General features: G+C 35.1%; 3 protein-coding genes across 7 annotated transcripts in view; 1 reads left to right on the plus strand and 2 right to left on the minus strand.

Annotated features, from left to right (window-relative positions):
- Nachrbeta2 (nicotinic acetylcholine receptor beta2) overlaps positions 1–8,046 on the plus strand; it is an 84,135-nt gene extending 76,089 nt beyond the window's left edge. The window contains exons 1-12 of one of the 2 annotated variants that reach the window (XM_077411367.1): positions 837–1,121; positions 2,090–2,241; positions 2,499–2,543; positions 2,638–2,747; positions 2,975–3,155; positions 3,802–3,958; positions 4,099–4,226; positions 4,479–4,654; positions 5,082–5,234; positions 5,304–5,416; positions 5,789–5,901; positions 6,037–8,046. In XM_077411367.1, coding sequence (XP_077267493.1) covers positions 1,070–1,121; positions 2,090–2,241; positions 2,499–2,543; positions 2,638–2,747; positions 2,975–3,155; positions 3,802–3,958; positions 4,099–4,226; positions 4,479–4,654; positions 5,082–5,234; positions 5,304–5,416; positions 5,789–5,901; positions 6,037–6,255 — 1,599 coding nt within the window. In that variant the 5' untranslated portion in view covers positions 837–1,069 and the 3' untranslated portion in view covers positions 6,256–8,046. Of the gene's footprint in view, positions 1–836; positions 1,122–2,089; positions 2,242–2,498; positions 2,544–2,637; positions 2,748–2,974; positions 3,156–3,801; positions 3,959–4,098; positions 4,227–4,478; positions 4,655–5,081; positions 5,235–5,303; positions 5,417–5,788; positions 5,902–6,036 lie in introns of those variants that run through there. The other variant, XM_077411368.1, reaches the window with a different exon arrangement.
- A 47-nt stretch (positions 8,047–8,093) lies between these two features.
- Su(var)2-10 (E3 SUMO-protein ligase Su(var)2-10) lies at positions 8,094–14,363 on the minus strand. 4 transcript variants are annotated; one of them, XM_077411366.1, is made up of 9 exons: positions 14,158–14,363; positions 12,733–12,902; positions 12,016–12,117; positions 11,771–11,918; positions 11,372–11,668; positions 11,119–11,220; positions 9,586–9,826; positions 9,081–9,506; positions 8,094–8,682 (listed from the first exon to the last, which is right to left on the minus strand). In XM_077411366.1, the coding sequence occupies exons 2-9, from the start codon at positions 12,897–12,899 to the stop codon at positions 8,474–8,476; spliced, it is 1,692 nt and encodes a 563-aa protein (XP_077267492.1). In that variant the 5' UTR covers positions 12,900–12,902; positions 14,158–14,363; the 3' UTR covers positions 8,094–8,473. The 4 variants fall into 4 exon arrangements, with proteins under 4 accessions (XP_077267492.1, XP_077267489.1, XP_077267491.1 ...); XM_077411363.1 differs by lacking the exon at positions 14,158–14,363 and adding an exon at positions 13,878–14,122; XM_077411365.1 differs by lacking the exon at positions 14,158–14,363 and adding an exon at positions 13,460–13,595.
- A 4,518-nt stretch (positions 14,364–18,881) lies between these two features.
- Positions 18,882–21,488, minus strand: LOC143900404 (uncharacterized). The gene is made up of 3 exons (XM_077411700.1): positions 21,221–21,488; positions 19,179–20,589; positions 18,882–19,038 (listed from the first exon to the last, which is right to left on the minus strand). The coding sequence occupies exons 1-3, from the start codon at positions 21,225–21,227 to the stop codon at positions 19,008–19,010; spliced, it is 1,449 nt and encodes a 482-aa protein (XP_077267826.1). The 5' UTR covers positions 21,228–21,488; the 3' UTR covers positions 18,882–19,007.
- Positions 21,489–21,634: the final 146 nt, after the last annotated feature.

The following is a 21,634-nucleotide window of genomic DNA, read 5'->3' on the forward strand; positions in this document are numbered from 1 at the left end:
TCAACATTATTTTTCTCAGTGACAATTAAATATACATATTCGATGTTTTACACCTATCAAAATACCTTTCCTCCATCGCATGATTAATTTGAAAACGAGTTAAATATCTCTAATAACTAATCTTTAAATATTATAAGTTTGCAAAGTTTGTTTGAAATTTAACAAAGATTACAATTTTAATAATTATTTATGTTTTTAAAACTTAATTTCCATAAAAATTTTTTATTTTAATTTGTTGCAAAAAATGTCAATACTAAATTACATTACATAAAATTGTTATTTTATTATTATTAATATTATTACTTAATATTTATCTTTTAAAAAAAATTTAGATAAGTATATAAATGATACTTTAAGTAGAAATAATACATTTTAATTAAACTTTTTAATTATTATATATATATATATAAGTATTTTCCTTAAGCATACAAACGATAGAGAGATATAAAATGTAATATTATTTTATCGAAGTCACTTTTTATTATCATAAACACGCCATAAATAAATCCCAATATTTATTTATGGAAAAATGGCGATTGATGTAAAATTCTTTTTCGCAAACTCATAGCATCGGAAATCGAACTCGCCGAAATTATGTATATAGGCTTCAATTCTTGACGTAAAAGCTCTCTCTCCCCTCCCCTCCTCTCTCTTTTTCTCTCTCTATTTTTCTCTCTCTCTTTTTCTCTCTCAATGGAATGCATTTCGGGTTCGTGATCTCCTCGATTTCCGCGTTTTCGTCTTCGTATAAAGCGCGCAGATGCAGGCAGGCGCGAACCACCCCTGCACGCCAGTAGAACAAGTCGCGCCCTGAGCAGACGGCGCGAGCGTCATGGCGACGAGTTGGGATATCGATCGTGGACCAGTGGGATGCTGGCCGCCCCAACGTTTCGCCGATCGCGCGCCACCGTTCAGCACGCTAAGTGTTTTGTTATCCTGCCTTCTCGGCTTTTTTTACACCTCTTACGTAAAACTATCGCTAAGATACATGTGCCAAAGGGTGAGAGCCTACCGTAGAGAGTGCTCGCGAGTGTCCTACCTTTGCACGCATTTGTAAACAGCGCCGAAAATGCGGACAACGGTGCTCACAGTTTTGCTCAATGTCGTCAGTATCGTTTACGGTGAGCTCGTTTGGCTATCTACTATCAGATGAAATAATCCATCAGATCCATCGACAGAACGAATAATCGTATAACGAACAATAATTCTTATCCTGTTAATTAGGGCGAGTGATTATTAGATTGACAGTGAGAGTGATTACTAGTCTTTTGTTTATATAAATATGGGAAAATTATATAAATTTTTTATGTACCTTTATATTATTACATTGGATAATCATAACATTTTATTAGTGAGAAAGAAATTAGCGTGTCTAGATAAATATTTTAAGCATATTTCGTTAAAAATTATTAAAGAAAATAAATATTTCTTAACACACACACACACACACACACACACACACACACATTTTAACTAGAACTAAGAGGGAGTTATTTTAGAAAGAATATTAAACTCCGAAATTTTTATTTTCCAAAAACATAAAAAAAACTTATTAACGTATTAATTCTAGTGTAAAAACGCATTTTATTTCTATTTCATTTTCTTGTTACTTTTTCTATTGCTGTATGCTTTTACTCTATACATATATGTTTTTATTACTTTTTTTATTTCTATTATGTAAATGCGAAAGAAGAATTCTGAGATAGAGTCTTTCACTTATGAATAAGTAATTATATTTAAAAAAAAAAGGACAAAATATATAAACATGTTGTTAGAATCAATTTTTTATATTTTTTCAAAAAAAATTTTAAATTGAGCAATTTTTAATTACCAAAACAAGATATGAAATAATCTAAGTCACTTTACATTATTTTGTAATTAAGTACAATTATGAAACAATCTGCTTATTTCCGATAATATATAAGTCTAAGATTTATTAAATCTATAAAGATTTAGTCTCTTAATTAAGCCAAATTTTAGTTTTTACATAATTATATAATTCAACTTATTATTTTAACACAAATATTATTTCAAAGAAAAAAAGAAATAGATGTTAAAACGATATATTAATAAATATTCTTTTACGCAGGAAACAGAGTTGTTTTCGAAGCGAATCCTGATACGAAGAGACTCTACGACGATTTACTGTCCAATTATAATAGATTGATACGTCCTGTGATTAATAATACTGAGACTCTAACGGTTTGGCTGGGATTAAAGCTGTCGCAATTAATAGAAATGGTATACAGATTGATATAACTTGCTATGCTAGTATTTTAGAACTCAGCACAATATTTTGCTATAATTTTATTTACTTTACTATTTATATTACATTTATATTATAAATAAAACTTATTTACATATATATGTATAATATACAACTTTTAATATTATATTTTATATAATTTTGTATAATATAAAATATATATAACTTTCTATTTTTATATTATATTTAAGAAGTTTGTGGAATTTTTAATAACTAACGCTTGACTTTGCAGAATCTAAAGAACCAAGTGATGACGACCAACGTCTGGGTAGAGCAGGTCAGTGTATATTAGCTTGTTTCACTTATACGCAGTAGTAATCGAGCGTTGTAGTCAGGCAATCAGCAAACTAATATCTGTTCGTTTCTTGCAGAAATGGTTTGACTATAAATTACAGTGGGATCCACAAGAGTATGGTGGTATAGATATGTTATACGTGCCTTCCGAGAACATATGGCTTCCGGATATCGTTCTATACAACAAGTATAAATTGCAAAACATTTTTTAATAGAATCAAATGAAAATATAATCTCTATGTCGCAGGATTTCCAAATAAAAGTAGGAGAACTTATTCGTTATCGTTGAAATTTTATGAAAATTCGAGAAAGCAGATATTTATTTGATAAATATCAATTTAAAATGAGTTAAAAAATGAGACGCTGTGAAAAAACAATTTTTAAATTAATCCTCTTTCTTATTTTATTACACAGTGCAGATGGAAATTATGAGGTAACGTTAATGACGAAGGCCACTTTGAAATACACTGGTGAAGTATTCTGGAAACCACCGGCCATTTATAAGTCGTCCTGCGAGATCAACGTGGAATATTTCCCGTTTGATGAGCAATCGTGTATTATGAAATTCGGCTCGTGGACTTACAATGGCGCTCAGGTTATAACAATGAATATTCGTGTATATAAGCAATGCAGAATATCCTAGAACAACCGAACTCTCTCAATCAAAGATTCTTTGAACAGTTTAAAATAAAACTTCTCTTGAAATAGTTGAAATGAAAGTATCGAAGCTTCAAGTAATTAAGTGTGTTTATAATAGAGTGTTCATCAAACAAACTTTATTGGGGTAAAAATGACAAAATCATATTCTAATCTAAAGTAGATTTTACTTCACTAAAGTTAAAATTAAACAGTAATGAAACGTAAGATTGGAAAAGTTCAACTAAATGTAAGATAACTTTAAGCAAAGTTCGAGATAAAAATCTCTATTTAAAAAACATCTTACGATTTTTTTTATATCTTATAAATTCGTTTTTAAAAATAATTTATTTATGTAATTTTAATTTAATTATAATTTATATTCTTAATTATTTCAATGATTTTTTTTTTATAAATGTATATATAAGTAGAGATGTACCAATTTTAATTTTATATCTGTTCATAATTTTTTATTTCGTCTTTTATGATATGTAAATATTATAATAAATAAAAGTTTTAATCACTATGTAAGTTTTTTGTAACTTTCGATTATATAGCTTTGGTCTTGACGTTTTTCGAAATTTTGTAAGGTTCTTTTCCCGCAGGTAGATCTGAAGCACATGAAGCAGGAGCCTGGTAGCAATATTGTTGCGATCGGCATAGACCTTACCGATTTTTATCTATCCGTGGAATGGGATATCCTGGAAGTACCAGCAGCACGCAACGAAGAATATTATCCATGCTGTGAGGAACCTTACTCAGGTAAGATTTAATAAAATTTTAAATTTTGTATATAAAGTGTAAAAACAATTCACTTACTTATGCTATTTGTTGTTGAAGCAATTTAAAATTATTTTGTCTAGAAGCTAATCCGGATAATCATAATTATCGCTTAATTTCAGATATCACATTCAATATTACAATGAGAAGAAAAACTCTATTTTATACTGTTAATCTTATTATCCCCTGCGTTGGCATCACATTTTTAACGGTGCTGGTTTTTTATCTACCCAGTGATTCCGGTGAAAAAGTAGGTACATTATTTGAGGAGCCATTAATACATTATACATTACGTCATGCTATTATATATACATTTTTTTATGGGAAAATTTTTTCCTTAATTCTTAATCGTAACATTTGTTAACGCATTTCGGTCCATATATCACAAATATGGAAACGTCACCTCAACGAAATAGTCATAAATTCGACAGTATAGAAAATACTTAATTATATTTTAACCATCACAAAATATATTTGTTATTACTTCGCATTTTTTGTGCAGGTATCATTATGCTCTTCCATCCTTCTCTCATTGACGGTGTTCTTCTTGCTCTTAGCCGAGATTATTCCGCCAACGTCATTAGCTGTACCTTTGCTTGGAAAATATCTGTTGTTCACCATGATTTTAGTTACCCTGTCTATTTGGATCACCGTCTGCGTCTTAAACGTACACTTCCGGTAGGTCATAATGTATTTTACATATTTTAGAAACATCAATTGATTTGTACTTCTGTTTCACAAATACTATCTTGTATACATGATCTAACTTGGAAATGAATATCTGGAAAATATTTTAAGTGAAAAAAGTATCTATTTACATATAAATGTGATTAAGAAAATAAATAAGATGTATTTAATTTATTTATTAATTTTAATATCTCAGGTGGGGGTAAACATTTTATTAAAGATAAAAAATTACTTTGGAGTTTTAGAGAAATACACACGAGATTTTCCCCTAAATTTTTAATCAGAATTAAGTTTTCTAATCCGAATTTTATTGGGCTCAATGACTGCTAGCGCAGAAATACAGTTGCGTAAATTAATTAATATTTATTATATTAGCCCTTAGTGAATAAAATCCAACGTAGAATTATTCTTGTCATAGATCTCCTTCCACGCATAATATGTCGCCATGGGTAAGACATATGTTTCTGAATTGGATGCCGAGAGTATTGATGATGCGTCGCACGCCGTATTCTACACCAGAATACGATGACGCTTATATGGATAGTGCATACACAAATGAAATAGATTACAGGTAATGCCAGTTCTTTTTCTTTGTTAAAGATATTTAATCTTTTAACACTTGGAATTTTTTTCATGACAGTGTAAGTGATTATCCTTTGGAACTGAAAGGAAGCCCCGACGCGTTCGAAAGTGTTACTTCAACATATAAAAGTATTAGAGATGACGATGCACGACACGTACCGCATGCATCAGGTAATACTTCTGTTATTTGTTAGAAAATAATCTCTATCCCTTAATTCTTGCGCGTATTTTTTCATAATGTTTGTGCTGGCGATATTCAATGGATAATTAATTCTTCGAAATAAGAAATCACTCAATTTGTTTATTATACACAATCATACATTACTGCAATATAGTAAAAACGTACATATAGTATATACACACGTATATTATAAATATTTAATATGTAATCTGCATCACACACACACACACACACACACACACACACACAGTAAAATAATAATCGAACACCCTAACTCTGTTGAATAGGATGTTGAGTATAAAAAGAAAAAAATTAAGATTAATCTTATAAAATATATTGACTAACAATAAATATTATTTCAGTTACTGACAGCGAAAACATTATGCCAAAACATTTATCCCCAGATGTCATATCAGCTCTCAAAGGTGTACGTTTCATTGCTCAACATATAAAAGATGCAGATAAAGATAATGAGGTAAATCACACCTTCTAATATACTCATTTTTATATTTTTCTACGCACTTTCTCGTAATATAATAATTATCTATCAAGAATCTTAACAATATTGAATTTGATCACTTATATTAGAAATATTCATTCGTTCTCGTAGGTCATAGAAGATTGGAAATTCGTAGCTATGGTTTTGGACAGATTCTTTCTTTGGGTATTTACATTTGCGTGTATCGGTGGCACGCTAAGCATAATATGTCAAGCACCTAGTCTGTACGACACGCGAGAACCTGTGGACGAAAAACATACTAGTATATCAATACGCAATTATATGTATCCACCACCGGGACACAATGGGAGTTTGATGAATGAGGATTAACTATCATGGCACGTATAAAGTAATTCGCGTGTAAAGAGCAATGGTGTGTTATGTCGTACGTATTCCATTGAACACGTTCGATACCTTCCCTCTACATTTCTCTCCTCAAAGAATTTATACTTTCCCATATAATTCATCCACGAAAATAATTTTTCAATCTTTTAAAACGTTTCTTACTAAGTAAACATGGTTGTTGGTTAATATATTGTCAGACATCAGCAGGGTATTCACTCGATTAGCACAAGAGGAAATTAATAATGCCAATTGAAAAGCAAGAACTTTCCGGTGTAATCATTCGATAATTATGTATTCTTTTTCATTTAAAATCTTAAATATCATAAAAATTATAAGATTACACTATAGTTTACGCAAGTAGATCTGTTCTTTATACTTGCATTATGTTACATTTTCTGCACTCAAAATAATATATGTATGCGTTAAAAATAAAAAAATAGAAGTAAAAAATATAGAGTTCGGCGATAAAGAACAGATCTATTTATTAAAGCTACAATTCCTTAGCGGTTACATTGCATTATAACATATTAAAATTGCGCGAATTTTTCTTCGCATTATACGTCAAAATATATTAATTTCTTCAGACATAAAATTTTTAAAATATTTAAATAGAAGTAAATCTTGATCAATTATAATTTATATGTTTATTAATATAAGACAGATATAAATTAATTATGTTTATTTAATAACGTAGGAGTCAAGTAGCTAATTAATAAGAGTTTTCGATAAATTTAACTACTTATGTATATACTATTGCAAATGGTGACACGCAAGAAACGGATTTATTTTGACATATAATGTAAGAAAAAAATTTACATGATTTTTTTTGCTTGATACCATAATTCAATATAACTGCAATATGAGACCAAGTAATTTTAATCCTCATTAAATAGTATATTACATTACAAGGGCCGAAAGTTGAATTTTCGGCCCTGCGCGTCATGATGCCCCGAGGCGAAGCCGAGGGCATCATGACGAGCAGGACCGAGATTTCAACTTTTGGCCCGCGTAGTGTATACGATTTTTCTTCATAGCCGGTCGAAAGTACGTTATTAATTTTACTTTTTTTAACTTTAAATGTTAATAAGCATGTTTTTGATGCCTGCCCCCGACATTTGCGGCACGAGCGAAGCGAGTGCCGCTGGTCGGGGGGGCAGGCATCAAATACATTCCAAGAGTCGTCTTGTCATATTTTGTAAAAATAAATTAATTCTATTAGCTTTCAAGTTAAGAAAATTACCTATGTTAACATTGTCTCTTGAATTTAATGTGCTTTTCAAAATTGACCAAACACTTCATAAAGTTGACGGCTTTAATTTTTTAGATAGGTCCTTAAAATACACAACCAAATTATTTTCTTCACAGTTTGACAGTGAAGTTTTGTGTTCTATCTGCCACTTTTTATACGTGTCGTAAACAAGATTGTATCGATCAACAGACTTCTTTGGCAACGTATCTGTATTTATTATCAATCGCGCTTCTGCATCGAAATTTCGTATAACTTCTTCCTCGTCTACGGATTCATCAGATGACATATTGACAGAACAATATTGATGACTATTTTTAAGGTTAAAGGGCGTTACGGTTTAAAGTTATAGAGAGCGCGCGTGTACTTTTCACAGGGAGTAAATGTTAAACTTTCGTCCTTGCTATTAGGGACGAAAGTACGTACTTTCGACCGAGGTATGAAGAAAATAAGCATTATTAAACGTATCTTTCATGTGTTGAACTTATGTAACGAACGTAACGAAAATTAAATGAAAAATAAAATATGAATTTGGTAGTTTGTATACGCAAGATTTCACGTCGAGGTTAATGAGAAGTTTATGCTACGAAAAAATGAAGATAACTTTATTTTCATTTACATAATTATTCCATAGTAATCACATTACATGATCAATCAAAAATAAAATACTCGCTTATTGCAGTCTCATCAGACTCAAATTTGGCACTACATTGTTTGCCAAATGAGATTGAATAAAATATGTGAATTGTATTTGTATATGGGAATGCAACGTTATTAAAGTTACAATAAATGAAAGTCTCTATTTATTTTAAACTTCCTCGAAAGTAATTAATTAATATAGCATGCAGAGCTTTCAACTGAATTTATGGACGAAGGAAACAAGATTGTCGAGTTCTTTAAAAAAAAAATAATTTTTTTTATAAATTCCGTAATATATGTCTCATATCAAACAATCCTTTATTCTAAATCGATTATCATCAATTCTGGCGATTCACTTGTACTACTAATGGAGCTGGTCTGCGATTTCTTTGGCGATGAAATGCCACTAGCTGGTTTCTTTGTACTTTGAGTCGGCGTATTATCTTCGTCATCATCATCACTATCCGATATTAAATCGATAACAACAGCACGTTTCTTCTCCTTTGGTGCCGGAGGATTGCTTTCATCTGAACAAATAAATGAAATATTGTATTATCCGTAGCACTTATTGTCCGATATAAGATTAAAAAGTAATTCAACCACCAAAAAAACCATAGATTAAAAAAACAAATAGAATCTATAAAATGTAATATCACTTGGATCAGTTTCAAAAATTTTTATCTTATATTAATTTTTTTTTCATACATACTCTAAAAATTTATTTTTTTACATTAATAATTCCAAGCTCAGTGATATGTATCACGTGTCTTGATTTAAATTCGTACAAACTTCAAAAATTTATAATTTTATTCAAAGTATTGTTGGGTTCTATTAAATACTACAGAGTACTACATATAAAGTATTACAGAGTATTTGCTAGACCTGTTAAGCTTTTGCAATATTCTAACAAGTATTTTCCTCTTACCTAAATCCACTGTGTCTACATCAATTTTACTATTGTCCCGTGAATCAGCCGCAGGTTTTGCTTCAATTTTTTCCTTATCTTTATCCTTTTCCTTTTTTAGTACTAAATTCTCCCACGAACCATCTTGAAGTAATTGAATTTCATTCACGTCTGGCAATAACTTATTTGAATTAAGAACTTCTTGAAAGTATCCATCAATTACAAGATTATCGTAAAGCGCCGGCTTGTCACAGACTGGGCAGTTCCAAGTAGGTTTTCGTTCATTCATTTGAAGAAACAAAGAAGCATCGAAACATTGCAAATGAGAACACGTCGACGCACGACACGGCGTACTCATCCTCATCTTTCCCAAAGGACAGGCTAACGATACCCTCAGTGACGTGGTAGCTATTTCACTATCCGCATCTTCGTTCAATTTTTCCTTAACTGTAAATTAATTCATATTTCTATGATAAAAATTCTTTTGCTACTATTGTAATACCGTTTACGGTGAAAAATTACTTACTTAATCCTCTAGTGTAGTCGGAGTGTCTTACGCCTCTATTTTTTAATCTACTGAGTAATTCCGCGCTAGATAACTTCCTGACGAGGTATACCGCAATTGCGTATCGCCTACCATAATCAGCAGACCATGTGACACGAATCTCATTTCCAACAGTAGGCGACAATTTTACCAAGGGACTAATATTAATAGGTCGCGGTGGTCTCTTCGGCTCTACACTTGGTTTATTAGTAGGTATAGGATTCTGAAAAAAAAAAATATATATATATATTGCCACAATTTTTAATATTTGTTTTCTACAAAGATTTACGAGTTTATTTACGTGCAAATAACAATATACTATTGTATATTCGTTGAGTAAAAAATTAAAAAATTTTCTTTACATTTAAATAATTAAATTTATCTTATTATTTTAATTCAAAATTAAAATTTGTGTTTATACGTACAATATGGAAAAAGAAATGTACAGAATGTCTCACAACTTGCGACCGTAATTTTAACGATATCAATTATAATCATATTCCTGAGTAAAAAATAAGACACAAATTCGCAGGCAAAAATCTCGAGACTTTTCAAATGGGAAACACAGTAGATGCTCTTGCTCTTGAAGTTGTCTGTGACATTCCATGAGTATTGATAGTTTATATTTATTACGTTTAATATCCTGTAACAATTTTTTACGCTGTTATAATTACCAGCATGTACAGTGTAATTTGTATGTTTAAATAAAACAGTTAATAACTTCAACATTATTGTACATGTTGCTTCAATCTCAGAAGGGATTAGCAAAGGTGCAAGAACATCTTTATCACGGTGTGATGTACCGTACCTGAATGCACGATCTTTATATTATTTGGTTCGTCTACTGTAAATGCTTTTCCATTTGAAAGGTATTTCAGTCTCGACATTTTCCTCTTATTTTTTGTTCAGGAATATGTCATTAAATTTATAGTCATGAATTGTAGGATACCCTGTATTAATAGGGTTGCCACCTAGACAAATTTTGACCCAGAGACAGAAAAAGAAACAAGTTAATGTGTATCAAGTGTTTTATAGTAAAAATTGCCACAACAAAAAAGTCAAAATATATAAAAAAAATTTCATAAAATAAAAAATGATTCAAATAAAATAAAATCCTTAACAATTAACAAACAAAAAATATATAAATTATATAAATAATTAAACAATGATCATTAAATGTTCCTGATTGTTATATTCTCTTAAATCTAGCAAGAATCTAAAAGAACACTTACAGACAATAATCACTAAGTGCTCACTAAGCTACTTTCTCTGTTGAATGCAGCAATTGTAAGGTACATATTAAGTTTAGAACATTTATCCCAATTTCATCCTTCTCAGTTTTGTTTCCAATGTTGACTCAGGGAATTATTCAAATTTATTTTAATTTTATTAAAAATTAGATGTTTTACATTTCACTCAATCCGGAGAAACAATTGTCAAACCCAAAATCCAGACATAAGCTTTTAAAACCCGTATAGAGGTGGCAACTCTATCCGTATATCTGGTTTGACTTACCGGCAAAGGACACAATTTCCCATTAACTTTTACCGCAATGTTTGGAGGGAAATAATCTTCCTGTTCGCATGATGTTTCTTGTAAACAGAATCGCATTTGTACCTGTAGTTATAATAAATTACGCATGAAATTCATAAAAATACACTAATAACTTAACCTAACTTAACTTTAAAATGAAATCTACCTTGTAAGGTTTACGCGTTCTACCGTAAAGATTTAGAATCGACATTCGATACATGAGATTTCAACACACCTGTACAACGTAATCCATTTTACTGCCAGTTCGACAGTCACGTGAGCTGGCAATGTCCGTCGCCTGTTGTGGCGTCAAATGGAACAAGAATGTGTTTTCTTGCAATCTTATCGATCCCTGTGGCATTAAACTAGAAGGTTTCAATAATTCGCCTAATAAATCGAAAAATGGAAGTTTCTTCAGCCTAACATCTGGATGAACCGGGTACTGGCTCGTAGGTTGCATTATTGGACCCGGTAAAACTTTGGTTGGGTAAACAGATTGCTGATACGGATTATACGCCGCATTTGTAGTACGCTGAAAAAAAAAATTTAAAACAATATTTCAATATAATTTTCATAAACAGCAAGATCTCTGATATTAAATTTAATATCAAAGAAATAATACATTTTTGCTCACCTGTGGCGTTACACTAGTGTAACCGGTCGACTGATATACCGGATTGGTCCTAGGTGCCTGAGGTAAAGATGCTTGATGCGCCGGAGTCAATTCCTTTCCAGCAGAAACTGACGCTTGTTGTTGTTGTTGCTGTTGGCTAATCGCTTGTCTTTAAATATATATTTCATCAGACGCGCACATTCTCATTTTTTGAATGCATATATATCTAAATGAAAGTATACCAATGAAAAAAATTATACAAGTACCTTGTGGAATAATAATTTCTGTTATGCATATTTTGGTCTATTTGTGGCTCAGAGGAACTACCAGTTTGTCCATACATTTGATGGGTTGACATTTGGTCTGCCCTGGAAAAGATTTCCTTTCACAATTGGAACAACAACAACAAAAATGATCTTGCTAAAGCGCGCTCTCTTTCTTAACATGGCGACTGATTCTCTTTTAAGCCTTTTAAGGTTCGTTTTAGCGGAACTTCTCGCACGGTTCATCTGTCCTCTCTCTTTCTTTTCACGCTGGAGAGAAAAGGAGAAAGGACGAATCGTGCAAGAAGTTCGGCTAAAACAAACGGGTCTTTTTATAGGTCTGTTTTCTATTGACCGCGCTAGTTCGAGAAGTTTACATATACGTTGGGTGCTTCCCATTTAGCGACACAAGTCGACACTGACGACGTCGTTCTATCTTTCTTGGTGTTCAACGAGTAACGAAGACAGAACGAGACTTGTGTCGATCACTTGTGTCAGTAAATGGGAAAACACTTTGAAACGTGAGAAACGTACACACGAGATTCTCACGCTGCACCAACCGAAAACAGACCCCGTTTCATTTGTTGCCAATTTTGGAATTCGGAGTAACCACAACTACTCGCTTGCAAACGTGTAAAAAAAAAAAAAGCATTGTTTCCCGCGGACATTTCACTACGAGGCTTTCCACTGTTAAGCAAGTATTCTTTTTTTTCCACTTACTGTATCGTTTTATACAATTCACGTATTTTGAGTCGAATAGCTGGGTGCGATCTTAAGCGCAACAATTCCAATGCACGCGCTTGCAACTCGTTCTTTCTGCCGGACTTATTTCTACCGGCGAAACCAAGAAGCATCTGAAGCTCAGACACTCGAAAACTTAATACCATATTCTGCAATCAAAACATTCCGTGTATCTCCCCTTATTATCCTCCTAGTACAATCTTTCACGAGTGATCGTAACAAATCTTGTTGTATACGTGGTTGAAAGCGCTACCGCAAATCAACACGTTTTTTCTTTTTTTTTTTCCAACAAAAATTGTCACGGTACTCGTACATTATAAATTCTTTTCAAGAGGGTTATGAAGCGAGCGATTGCTCCAATCGCGAAGGAACAATGAACATCACGCGCCTGTAACCCCCATGCCCAATTTACTTCCGTATTTACAAAAATCACTCGGCGGCACGCGCGAGCATCTCGATAGTCGCGCGAACGAGATCCAGAGCGGCAACGTATAATATACGACTCGCGGGGGCGCAACGTCATCGTGGGGAAAAACGGCGGTGCGACAACAGACGACGGAGGTGAACTGGCGAAGCGGGTGAAGCGAGACTTTTAGAGGTTACCCATGGTATCTCCGCGCGGGTACGCGTCGTAAGTCGTGAATCGTCGGCGGGTCGCGGAATCTACTCCCGCATTCTCGGGATCGTGCCCGTCGCTGCGATCTACCAGTAATGTGCGTCGTCCAGCGCGAGGCGAGTCCGCGCGAACCGTCGACGACCCGCGGGCAGGCGCCAGCCGTGTGGCGTCGGCGTGTGCAGACGTGGGCGATGACTGCGATGTGCGACAACGCGAGGCACGAGGGAACGCGTGCCAGCGAGAGCGAGGTAAAGTCGTACCGGCACGGAGCGGGGGCTGCGGGCTGCGGGCTGCAGCACAACGCGAAGGAACGGGGAGAGAGGGGAGCACCGGGACAGGGCTGGGGAAATCGGACGGAAGACGGAAGACAACGGGACGAAACCGATTTTTTTTCCAAGCGACGCGGGTCCCACGTCGCGATGTCGCGAAAATCGCGGCGACGTTTACATTCCGCCGCGCGCCGTGCACCGCGTGCACCCGTTCCACTCTATAACGCGCACCCACTCACCTCCAGTTCCTCGGTATCCGCCATCTTCTTGGCCAACTTTTTACCCGCAGCCGTTTTGCCGACGAATATTTTGAAATCCGCGACGGAAAAAATATACGCGCGACACGTCGCGCGCCGTACGCGCCGTCACGCCCGCCGGCCGCCGGTCTCTCTCTCTCCGTCCTCTCCTCGCGACCGCTTCTCACCCTATCGTGCAACTCGTGCTCTCTCGCTCTCCCGCGCTCTCTCCTTCTCCCACTTTCCGTCTATCTCTCTTTCGAATCAACGCAACGCTTCTCACCTATGCGAGAAACAATGTCGCGACGATGCGGAGCCGTGCGAGCGGTGTATGCCGATTTTTTTCCCCCGATTCATTCGCCGTTGTATGCGCGACGGCCACGGTGGGTCGTGGGTCTCATTGGAATAAAAGAAGAAACAAGAATGAGGAAAGGAAGAAACGCCGAGACGTTCAAAGCGATCAACGCGCGCGAGTATTGACATGTGACGCACGACGCACTTGCCGTTCGAAAAACGAATCTTTCAAAATGGCGCCGGTAATGCCGATATTGACCGGCATCTACACGTGTTCCATAAGGAGAGAGAATATCGGGATGCGATCAGATGTGTGTAATTGATACATTGATGAATAATGAAAAAGGTACTTTTCCTTTCTCGTAATGAATACATTGGAAAAGTATATGTTCGATGCGTCGTCCGATTCAGTTCGATCCAGAGAAATAACCTAAAGAAATTTCGGTCTACGTAGGGAGCTTTCCAGCAAGCGGGCACAAGTCGACACAAGTGTCTTTTGTTACTCAGTCAAAAAAGAAAGATGGAACGGACGTTCGTGTTCACTTGGGTCGCTTGCTGGAAAGCTCCCATATTCGTGTATGTTCGTGCATCATGATCATTGGCTGCTGCTTTGCAACTGTTGGCAATATTCGTGAATTTGATTGGTGTATACTCTTAAGTCTGGTTCAGACGGGACGCGATATCAGCAGTGGCGTAGAAAATATCGCCTCGCTGCGTGGTTGCTGCTCGCTGCTTGACGCTTGACGCGTCCTGTCTGAATCCAGCTTAAGGCTGCATCTCCATGGAGAGAGAAAATAGCGGAACGGAATTAAAACGGAATCACTCTGATTGGCTAATTTCCAGGTGGGAACTCTCAAGATGGAGTATTAACCAATCAAAGTAATTCCGTTTTAATTCCGTTCCACTATTTCTTTCTCCATGGGGATGCACCCTGACCTAACCGTAACTCGTAACGGCTGAGAAAAAAATAAAATATGAAAAAAATACAAATTTTTTTATAATATTCCTCTAATTAGGCGAAAAAGGAATACGGAATTTTTTGCAGATAATATTGAGTCAGTTTTCTATTGCTGAACTGACTGCACTAGTTTTTTTTTTTTACTCCACATTGGAAGGAAAAAGATACACTCTGAACTAGTGCAGTCAATTCAGCGATAAAAAAATCTATTGTCAACTACCTTCGGGCTTGATATGTGTCTTTCGACAAATTTTGACAAGCGTGTTGATTGGTTGCGGAATAGAAAAATTCTCGAGTCTCTAGAAATCCTCTATTTTGTAGATAATCAATACGTTTGAAAAATTTGTTGCGCGACAAATTAAATATTACCTTCGAGTGCCTTTAATTCGGATTAATTTTGTTTGAGAGCCGCTGGACACTAGACTCCCCTTATTCCGGTAGAACCTTTGTCTGGATTGGTCCTAAGGGCTCTCTCACACAAAATGGCATAGCTGCGTATGCATAACGTAAGACCGCCTGGACTAGTGAATCTCTAGCGTAAAGTGTAGTCAAAACTTTTAGCTAGATGCTCATTGGTCCAGTTCATAAATTTTCATTACTGTCGGCATATTTTGGAACGCACCCTAGATGCGACATTAGAGAGGAATGTTGAAGTTGAGATAGAAAATAGAAGGAATTAATAAATAATCCTATGACATTTCATTCGTTATCTTTTTTTATCGTTTTCATTTTTTTTTTAATTCTCGTTAATATAAATAAATGAAAAGTTTTCCACGATACACGGCCGAGATATTTTTCAGATTTTAATTACGGTATCGTTACGCAGGTAAAAAAGCTGCGCAACGATACCAAAGTTAACGGAATCCCGCTTCAGGTTTTATAAAGAATAATAATGAAAAAGAAATGTATATGAGATAAATATACGTACAATTAATTGCGTGCAATATACAAATATAATATATAAATTGTTTTCAGCTTTTTCTTTTTATACATCTTGGATACCGAATAAGATTTAGACTCATAAAGCTTATCTGTGGTCCTCTAAAATTATTATGAAATCATTAATTGTTTTTTATTGTCCCCGGTTTGTATCTCTCCGTCAGTATCTTGTTCTCCGCGTTATCTCCGCACTTATCTCCCATTTTACCAAAATAATATTTTCGGCAAAGTAAAAATATTTTATGCTCCGATATTGACGATTCATGTGAATGAACGTAATTTGGCATTTTTTACAGCATAGAACTTTACAGTATCTGATATTGCAGAAGTGTTTTGCAACATTGCTATGTAGGTACGTTGTTCTCCGCGTTTTTTGTATATGATATTCACTTGTGCATAAATACTTTTTGTATATGCTCTGCATTCTATAATAATAACACTCGAAAATCTTCCACTGCTTTATTTGTATTTGCATAGATTCTACATATCTTGATACGCGTTATATGCAATATAATATTTATATATAGAAGTGTTTGTCAACTTCTACTGTCAAGAGCATCAATAACGCTTGAAATCGGCTTGCTCTAAGCGACACGTGTTAACTGACAATGAAACGTTGTCGCATCTTGGTATAGAATTCTTAATAAAACGATGAGCTTTTTAGAACTACGACGAATAACAACGTGTTTTAATACTCATGTGTTCCCGCTTTAGATCGCTTTCGTGATATTAATCTTACACGTCACATCTCCAAATTTTCGCTTTATCGATAACAATTGAGCGTACTAATCTTAAAATCGATTAATATCTTGTGTTCGCTAGCCGCCAACTATATTATAAAAGTTTCATTCGTGACTTCTTCTCTCAGCACCTCCGACTCTAAATATTATTTTCAATATTCAATATCTCTATAGTTTTCAGACCTTTTTTTTTTAATCTATACGGTCTTAATGTCTTCATAAATGAAAAGAAATGAAAAGCATTTTGTAGATTTTTAAATCAATGTTTAAATCAAATGTATAAGGATGCATTTATTTCGCACTTGAAATGTCTTTTGTGTATTTTTTTTTATTTTTATAGATTTACAACATAATTCTAAACAATTTATATTAATTAGAGTTATGTTTGCTTCAAGATACTTTATTTTTCAGTTTATTAAGTCTACTATTTTGAATACTTACTTGCGAACGCAATTTTCGCTCGCTTACACAGATTTTAATACAAAATTTGTCATGCGCTTATAGATTAATAAATACATACAGTGGATCAAAAAAATATTTACACACCCAGTTTTCTTACAATAATTTTATTCAACGGAATAATACATAAGTACGAATTGTGTCCATAAATAATTTATTAGATACATACAGTATATGTGATAAGTTATAGCGGCATGATTTAATCTAATTTTACTTTGATCAAGCTTTATCATCGAAATTTTCACGTAAATGTATTATAAGATATATGCAGGATATGTTCACACGTTATTATCAAAATATCATCTATACGGCGTGATTTATTTATGACAATGAATATTCTTTTTTTTTTATCAAGTATTTATTACGTAAATGATTTTAAGAGAAATGAAATATAACTTTTCGCGATAAGTAAAGATACCATATGTAAAGTTGCTATTTTTCATTAATAATTTGCTAGTACTCGATAAATTCAGACAGTAGATTTTTAAGGACAATAGACAACTTATTGTGTGTCATATCGAGAGAAAAGGACATCGTCGAAAACGTATTTTGTAGGCAAAGAGGAATTCAACACATGCGCAGGGATCAGGATGATCGATGTATGATCAGTGATAGTATCATTGTTCGAAAACAGGAATGACTGTTATCTTGTTATCTAGTGATAACTAGTTAGAAATTGTGGGAGGAGAGCAGCTTATTATAGAAAATCGCGCCATTATTCCTTGTATTCGTCCCATTTACCATCAGGAACACTTACCGAATAACAGAGTTTTTTCTGATAGGTTTTGATTTTAGATTACTATATCACATCAGGTATCGAAATGCTCCTCTAAACGTGTCTTCAACTCTTTATTTTTTTTTTTTACACAGATATTTGCATATACATATATTATAAAATATATTCCATGAACCGGGCGAATGTATTTAAGGATGAGTGACAAGATTCGCGGTGGTCATGAGTTAAAGTTGGGAGAAAGAAAATTTTTATTGATAATTTTTGTTATACTTATTTCTTGAAACATATGTAATTTAATCTCTGGTGATAACACGATGCATCGTAAATCGCTGATAATGAGATTATTTCGTAGAAAATGATTTACGTATATGACACATCTTTATACTTATACTTTGCTATAAATTATCAAGAGAGACAAATTTTATATATACATCAGGATGTTCCAAGTCAATAAAACATTAGGGAAATTCCCTGTATACATATAAAGAGAAAGAGATGAGAGGGAGAGAGAGAGAGAGAGAGACCTCTTTTCATTTCCATGTTTTTTATTTGAATTGGAAGTAAGAAATTATGTATTTGTGTGTGTCGTATACGCTATCAGGAGATCGAAATAATAAGAGAATTTCAACACAATCTTAGATTATCAGATTTATTAAAATGTCTTAACAAAATTATCTACTCCTACAAATACAGCAGTATAGTTTTAGCAAATATGCAATTTGCTTCTCGTTACTCTCAACCTTTTCATGCTTCCTTTGAAATCGATGGTTATCTACATCCAGTTGTCCAGCTTTTTTCAAAATCGATAGTTTACCTATACCCAGTCGTCCCAATTATTTTTACAGTTTACCTTTGACGCGACATCGCATTTCAGATTAGCAATGTTGAAGTAGTTGCCCCAACTGCAGTCATATAATTTCTTCTTTCCGCTTTCGCACTGGTAATATAATCTACAGTCGCACTCGTGAGCCCATTTTGAGGGACTAGACCTTGGGCAATCGCCAGGTTTAGGTTTCACGTTTTTGTCGCAGCCCGCATCTAATGGATTCATGCATATTTTTTTAGTCTCGCTAAAATGTAGACCCTCTACGCAATGTTCGAGGAGCCATTCATCATTATTGCATTTGTAATACTTATCACAGCCACATTCGTGTTTCTTTGCATCGCCGTTCACGCACCTTGATTTAGGAGGATTGTTGCAGTTCCCCGGAATGCATCGCCGCGTCGAATTGTCGAAGTGCCAACCCTGGTTGCATTCGCGCAGAGCCTTCCGACCGTTCTTGCACTGGTAGTATTTATTGCATTGGCACTCATGAGGTAGAAATTCGCCTTCCTGGCACGATGGCGGAGGTGGCGGAGGTGGCGGAGTTGTATTGCAATCTCCCACTTCGCAAGTCTTCGTTGAAGGATTGAAATGCCGACCGGCCGGACAATCACGTACAGCTTTGCGACCATATTTGCATTCGTAGAATTTAGTACATACACATTCGTGCGGCAGTAGATCGCCATGTCTGCATTCGCCAGGGGTCGGGGGGGTCGGGGGGGTTGGTGGGGTCGGGGGGGTCGGTGGGGTCGGGGGGGTCGGTGGGGTTGGAGATGGGGTTACAGCACAATCCGAAATTTCCCGACTAACGCAACCACGCCATCTTTTACTGAAGAACAGACCAGCCGCACAGAAGCGCAATTGCTTCTGTCCGTATTTGCATTCGTAATACTTATCACAATCCGCGTGAGATATTAATTTTGGCGGGCAAGTGTCCACCGGCGGACATGTATCAACCGGGGGCGGGGTTGGAGGTGGAGTTGGAGGTGAGGTCGGACGGGTTGTCGGGGTGGTCGGTGGCGGGGTCGGGGGTGGGGTTACAGGACAATCCGAAATCTCTCGACTGACGCAACCACGCCATCCTAGACTGAAGAACAGACCAGGCGCACAGAAGCGCAATTGCTTCTGTCCGTATTTGCATTCGTAATACTTATCACAATCCGCGTGAGATATTAATTTTGGCGGGCAAGTGTCCACCGGCGGACATGTATCAACCGGGGGCTGAGTTGGAGGCGGGGTTGGAGGTGGGGTTGGAGGTGGAGTTGGAGGTGAGGTCGGACGGGTTGTCGGGGTGGTCGGTGGCGGGGTCGGGGGTGGGGTTACAAAACAATCCGAAATCTCTCGACTGACGCAACCACGCCATCCTAGACTGAAGAACAGACCAGGCGCACAGAAGCGCAATTGCTTCTGTCCGTATTTGCATTCGTAATACTTAGCACAATCCGTTTCGTGAGATATTAATTTTGGCGGGCAAGTGTCTACTGGTGGGCATTGTTCGTCCTGGCGTGGACAATCCGAAATCCCCCGATTGACGCAACCACTCCATTTTTTACTGAAGAACAGATTAGCCGCACACGAGCGCAGTTGCCTCTGTCCGTATTTGCATTCGTAATACTTAGCACAATCCGTTTCGTGAGATATTAATTTTGGCGGACAAGTGTCTACTGGCGGACATTGTTCGTTTTCAATCTTAAAGATATCCGGTACTTTATTCGCGGTGATCACGGTCCAACATGCCAAGAAGGCGATGGCGATTAGGTATTTCCCTGTATCGAACAGAAAACAGCCCGATTAAAATTTGGTCAACTATTATTGTAATTGATAAAATGTCAATTATTTGTGTATATAAATTTGAATTTACTCAAGCAGAGTAAAAAATCATGATGACGTCAAAATGGTTCCAAAATGATTATTGAACATTGCTTTAACGCCACTTCAGCGTTACTTTGACATCATTACCACCCCCTGTTCTGCTTGGATACGAAATGATCCCGTCATAATATATGTATAATATAAGTATCTCTCGGTGAAAAAAGATTTATTATCCCTGGTGAAAAAATTTTACAAGAATTGGTACATGACAAATTCTGAAAAAATATATGAAATTTCTTAGATACTTTCATAAATAATTGGATGAAGATTTTTGAAATATTTCAGTATCCGTATGTATGAAAATTTTTGATAAAGTGCACGGATTTTCTCATATTTATTCAGATTTCTGCAAAGATATATTAGCGAAAAATATTTTATTCTTATTTATTCTGGGTTTTTCTGAAAACGTTCCAATTCGTATTAAAAAAATCTGAAAAGTTCTGAGTATTCTGAGAAAATATGAAAATTTTTTAGATATTCTTCCACCAGGGATTACAGTTTTTATTAGAAAAATGTGTTACTCACCCCTCATCGCCTGTCACCTATTGGTTCTTAAAGAGAAGGCAAATTTCGTATTGTATGTATAAAATATATATATAAAAATATCCTGTTAACACCTCACTAATTAGTCAGTTGAATACATGACTGACTAAATAATTAAAGCACGTCGGCTTTTATAATCACGTTATCATAAGACACAAGGACAGATTATCATATCTGTTAAAAACAGAGCCGTATTTATTTTTTTTGGAACCCTTATAGATACAAAATTTTCGCGGATTCTCACAGTATATAAATTTGTACAAAAATCCAGAAAAAAATAAAAAATAAATAAATGTATAATTTTTATCACCAAGTTATAATATACATATATATATGTATACATGGCGCAAATAAGTAATAATATTCTAGTTTATAAATATTTTATTAAGAATATAA

This window comes from Temnothorax americanus, unplaced genomic scaffold (assembly GCF_048541705.1).
Source record: "Temnothorax americanus isolate GAGA-0224 unplaced genomic scaffold, ASM4854170v1 Scaffold3, whole genome shotgun sequence".
Taxonomy (NCBI): Eukaryota; Metazoa; Arthropoda; class Insecta; order Hymenoptera; family Formicidae; genus Temnothorax; species Temnothorax americanus.

What these genes read in the sequence shown, in the direction of transcription:
- LOC143900404 (XM_077411700.1), bottom strand. An exon ending in AACAATCCTCCTAAATCAAG is followed by an intron (nt 19,039 to 19,178) that starts GTGCGTGAACGG and finishes TGAATCCATTAG; the next exon opens with ATGCGGGCTGCGACAAAAAC.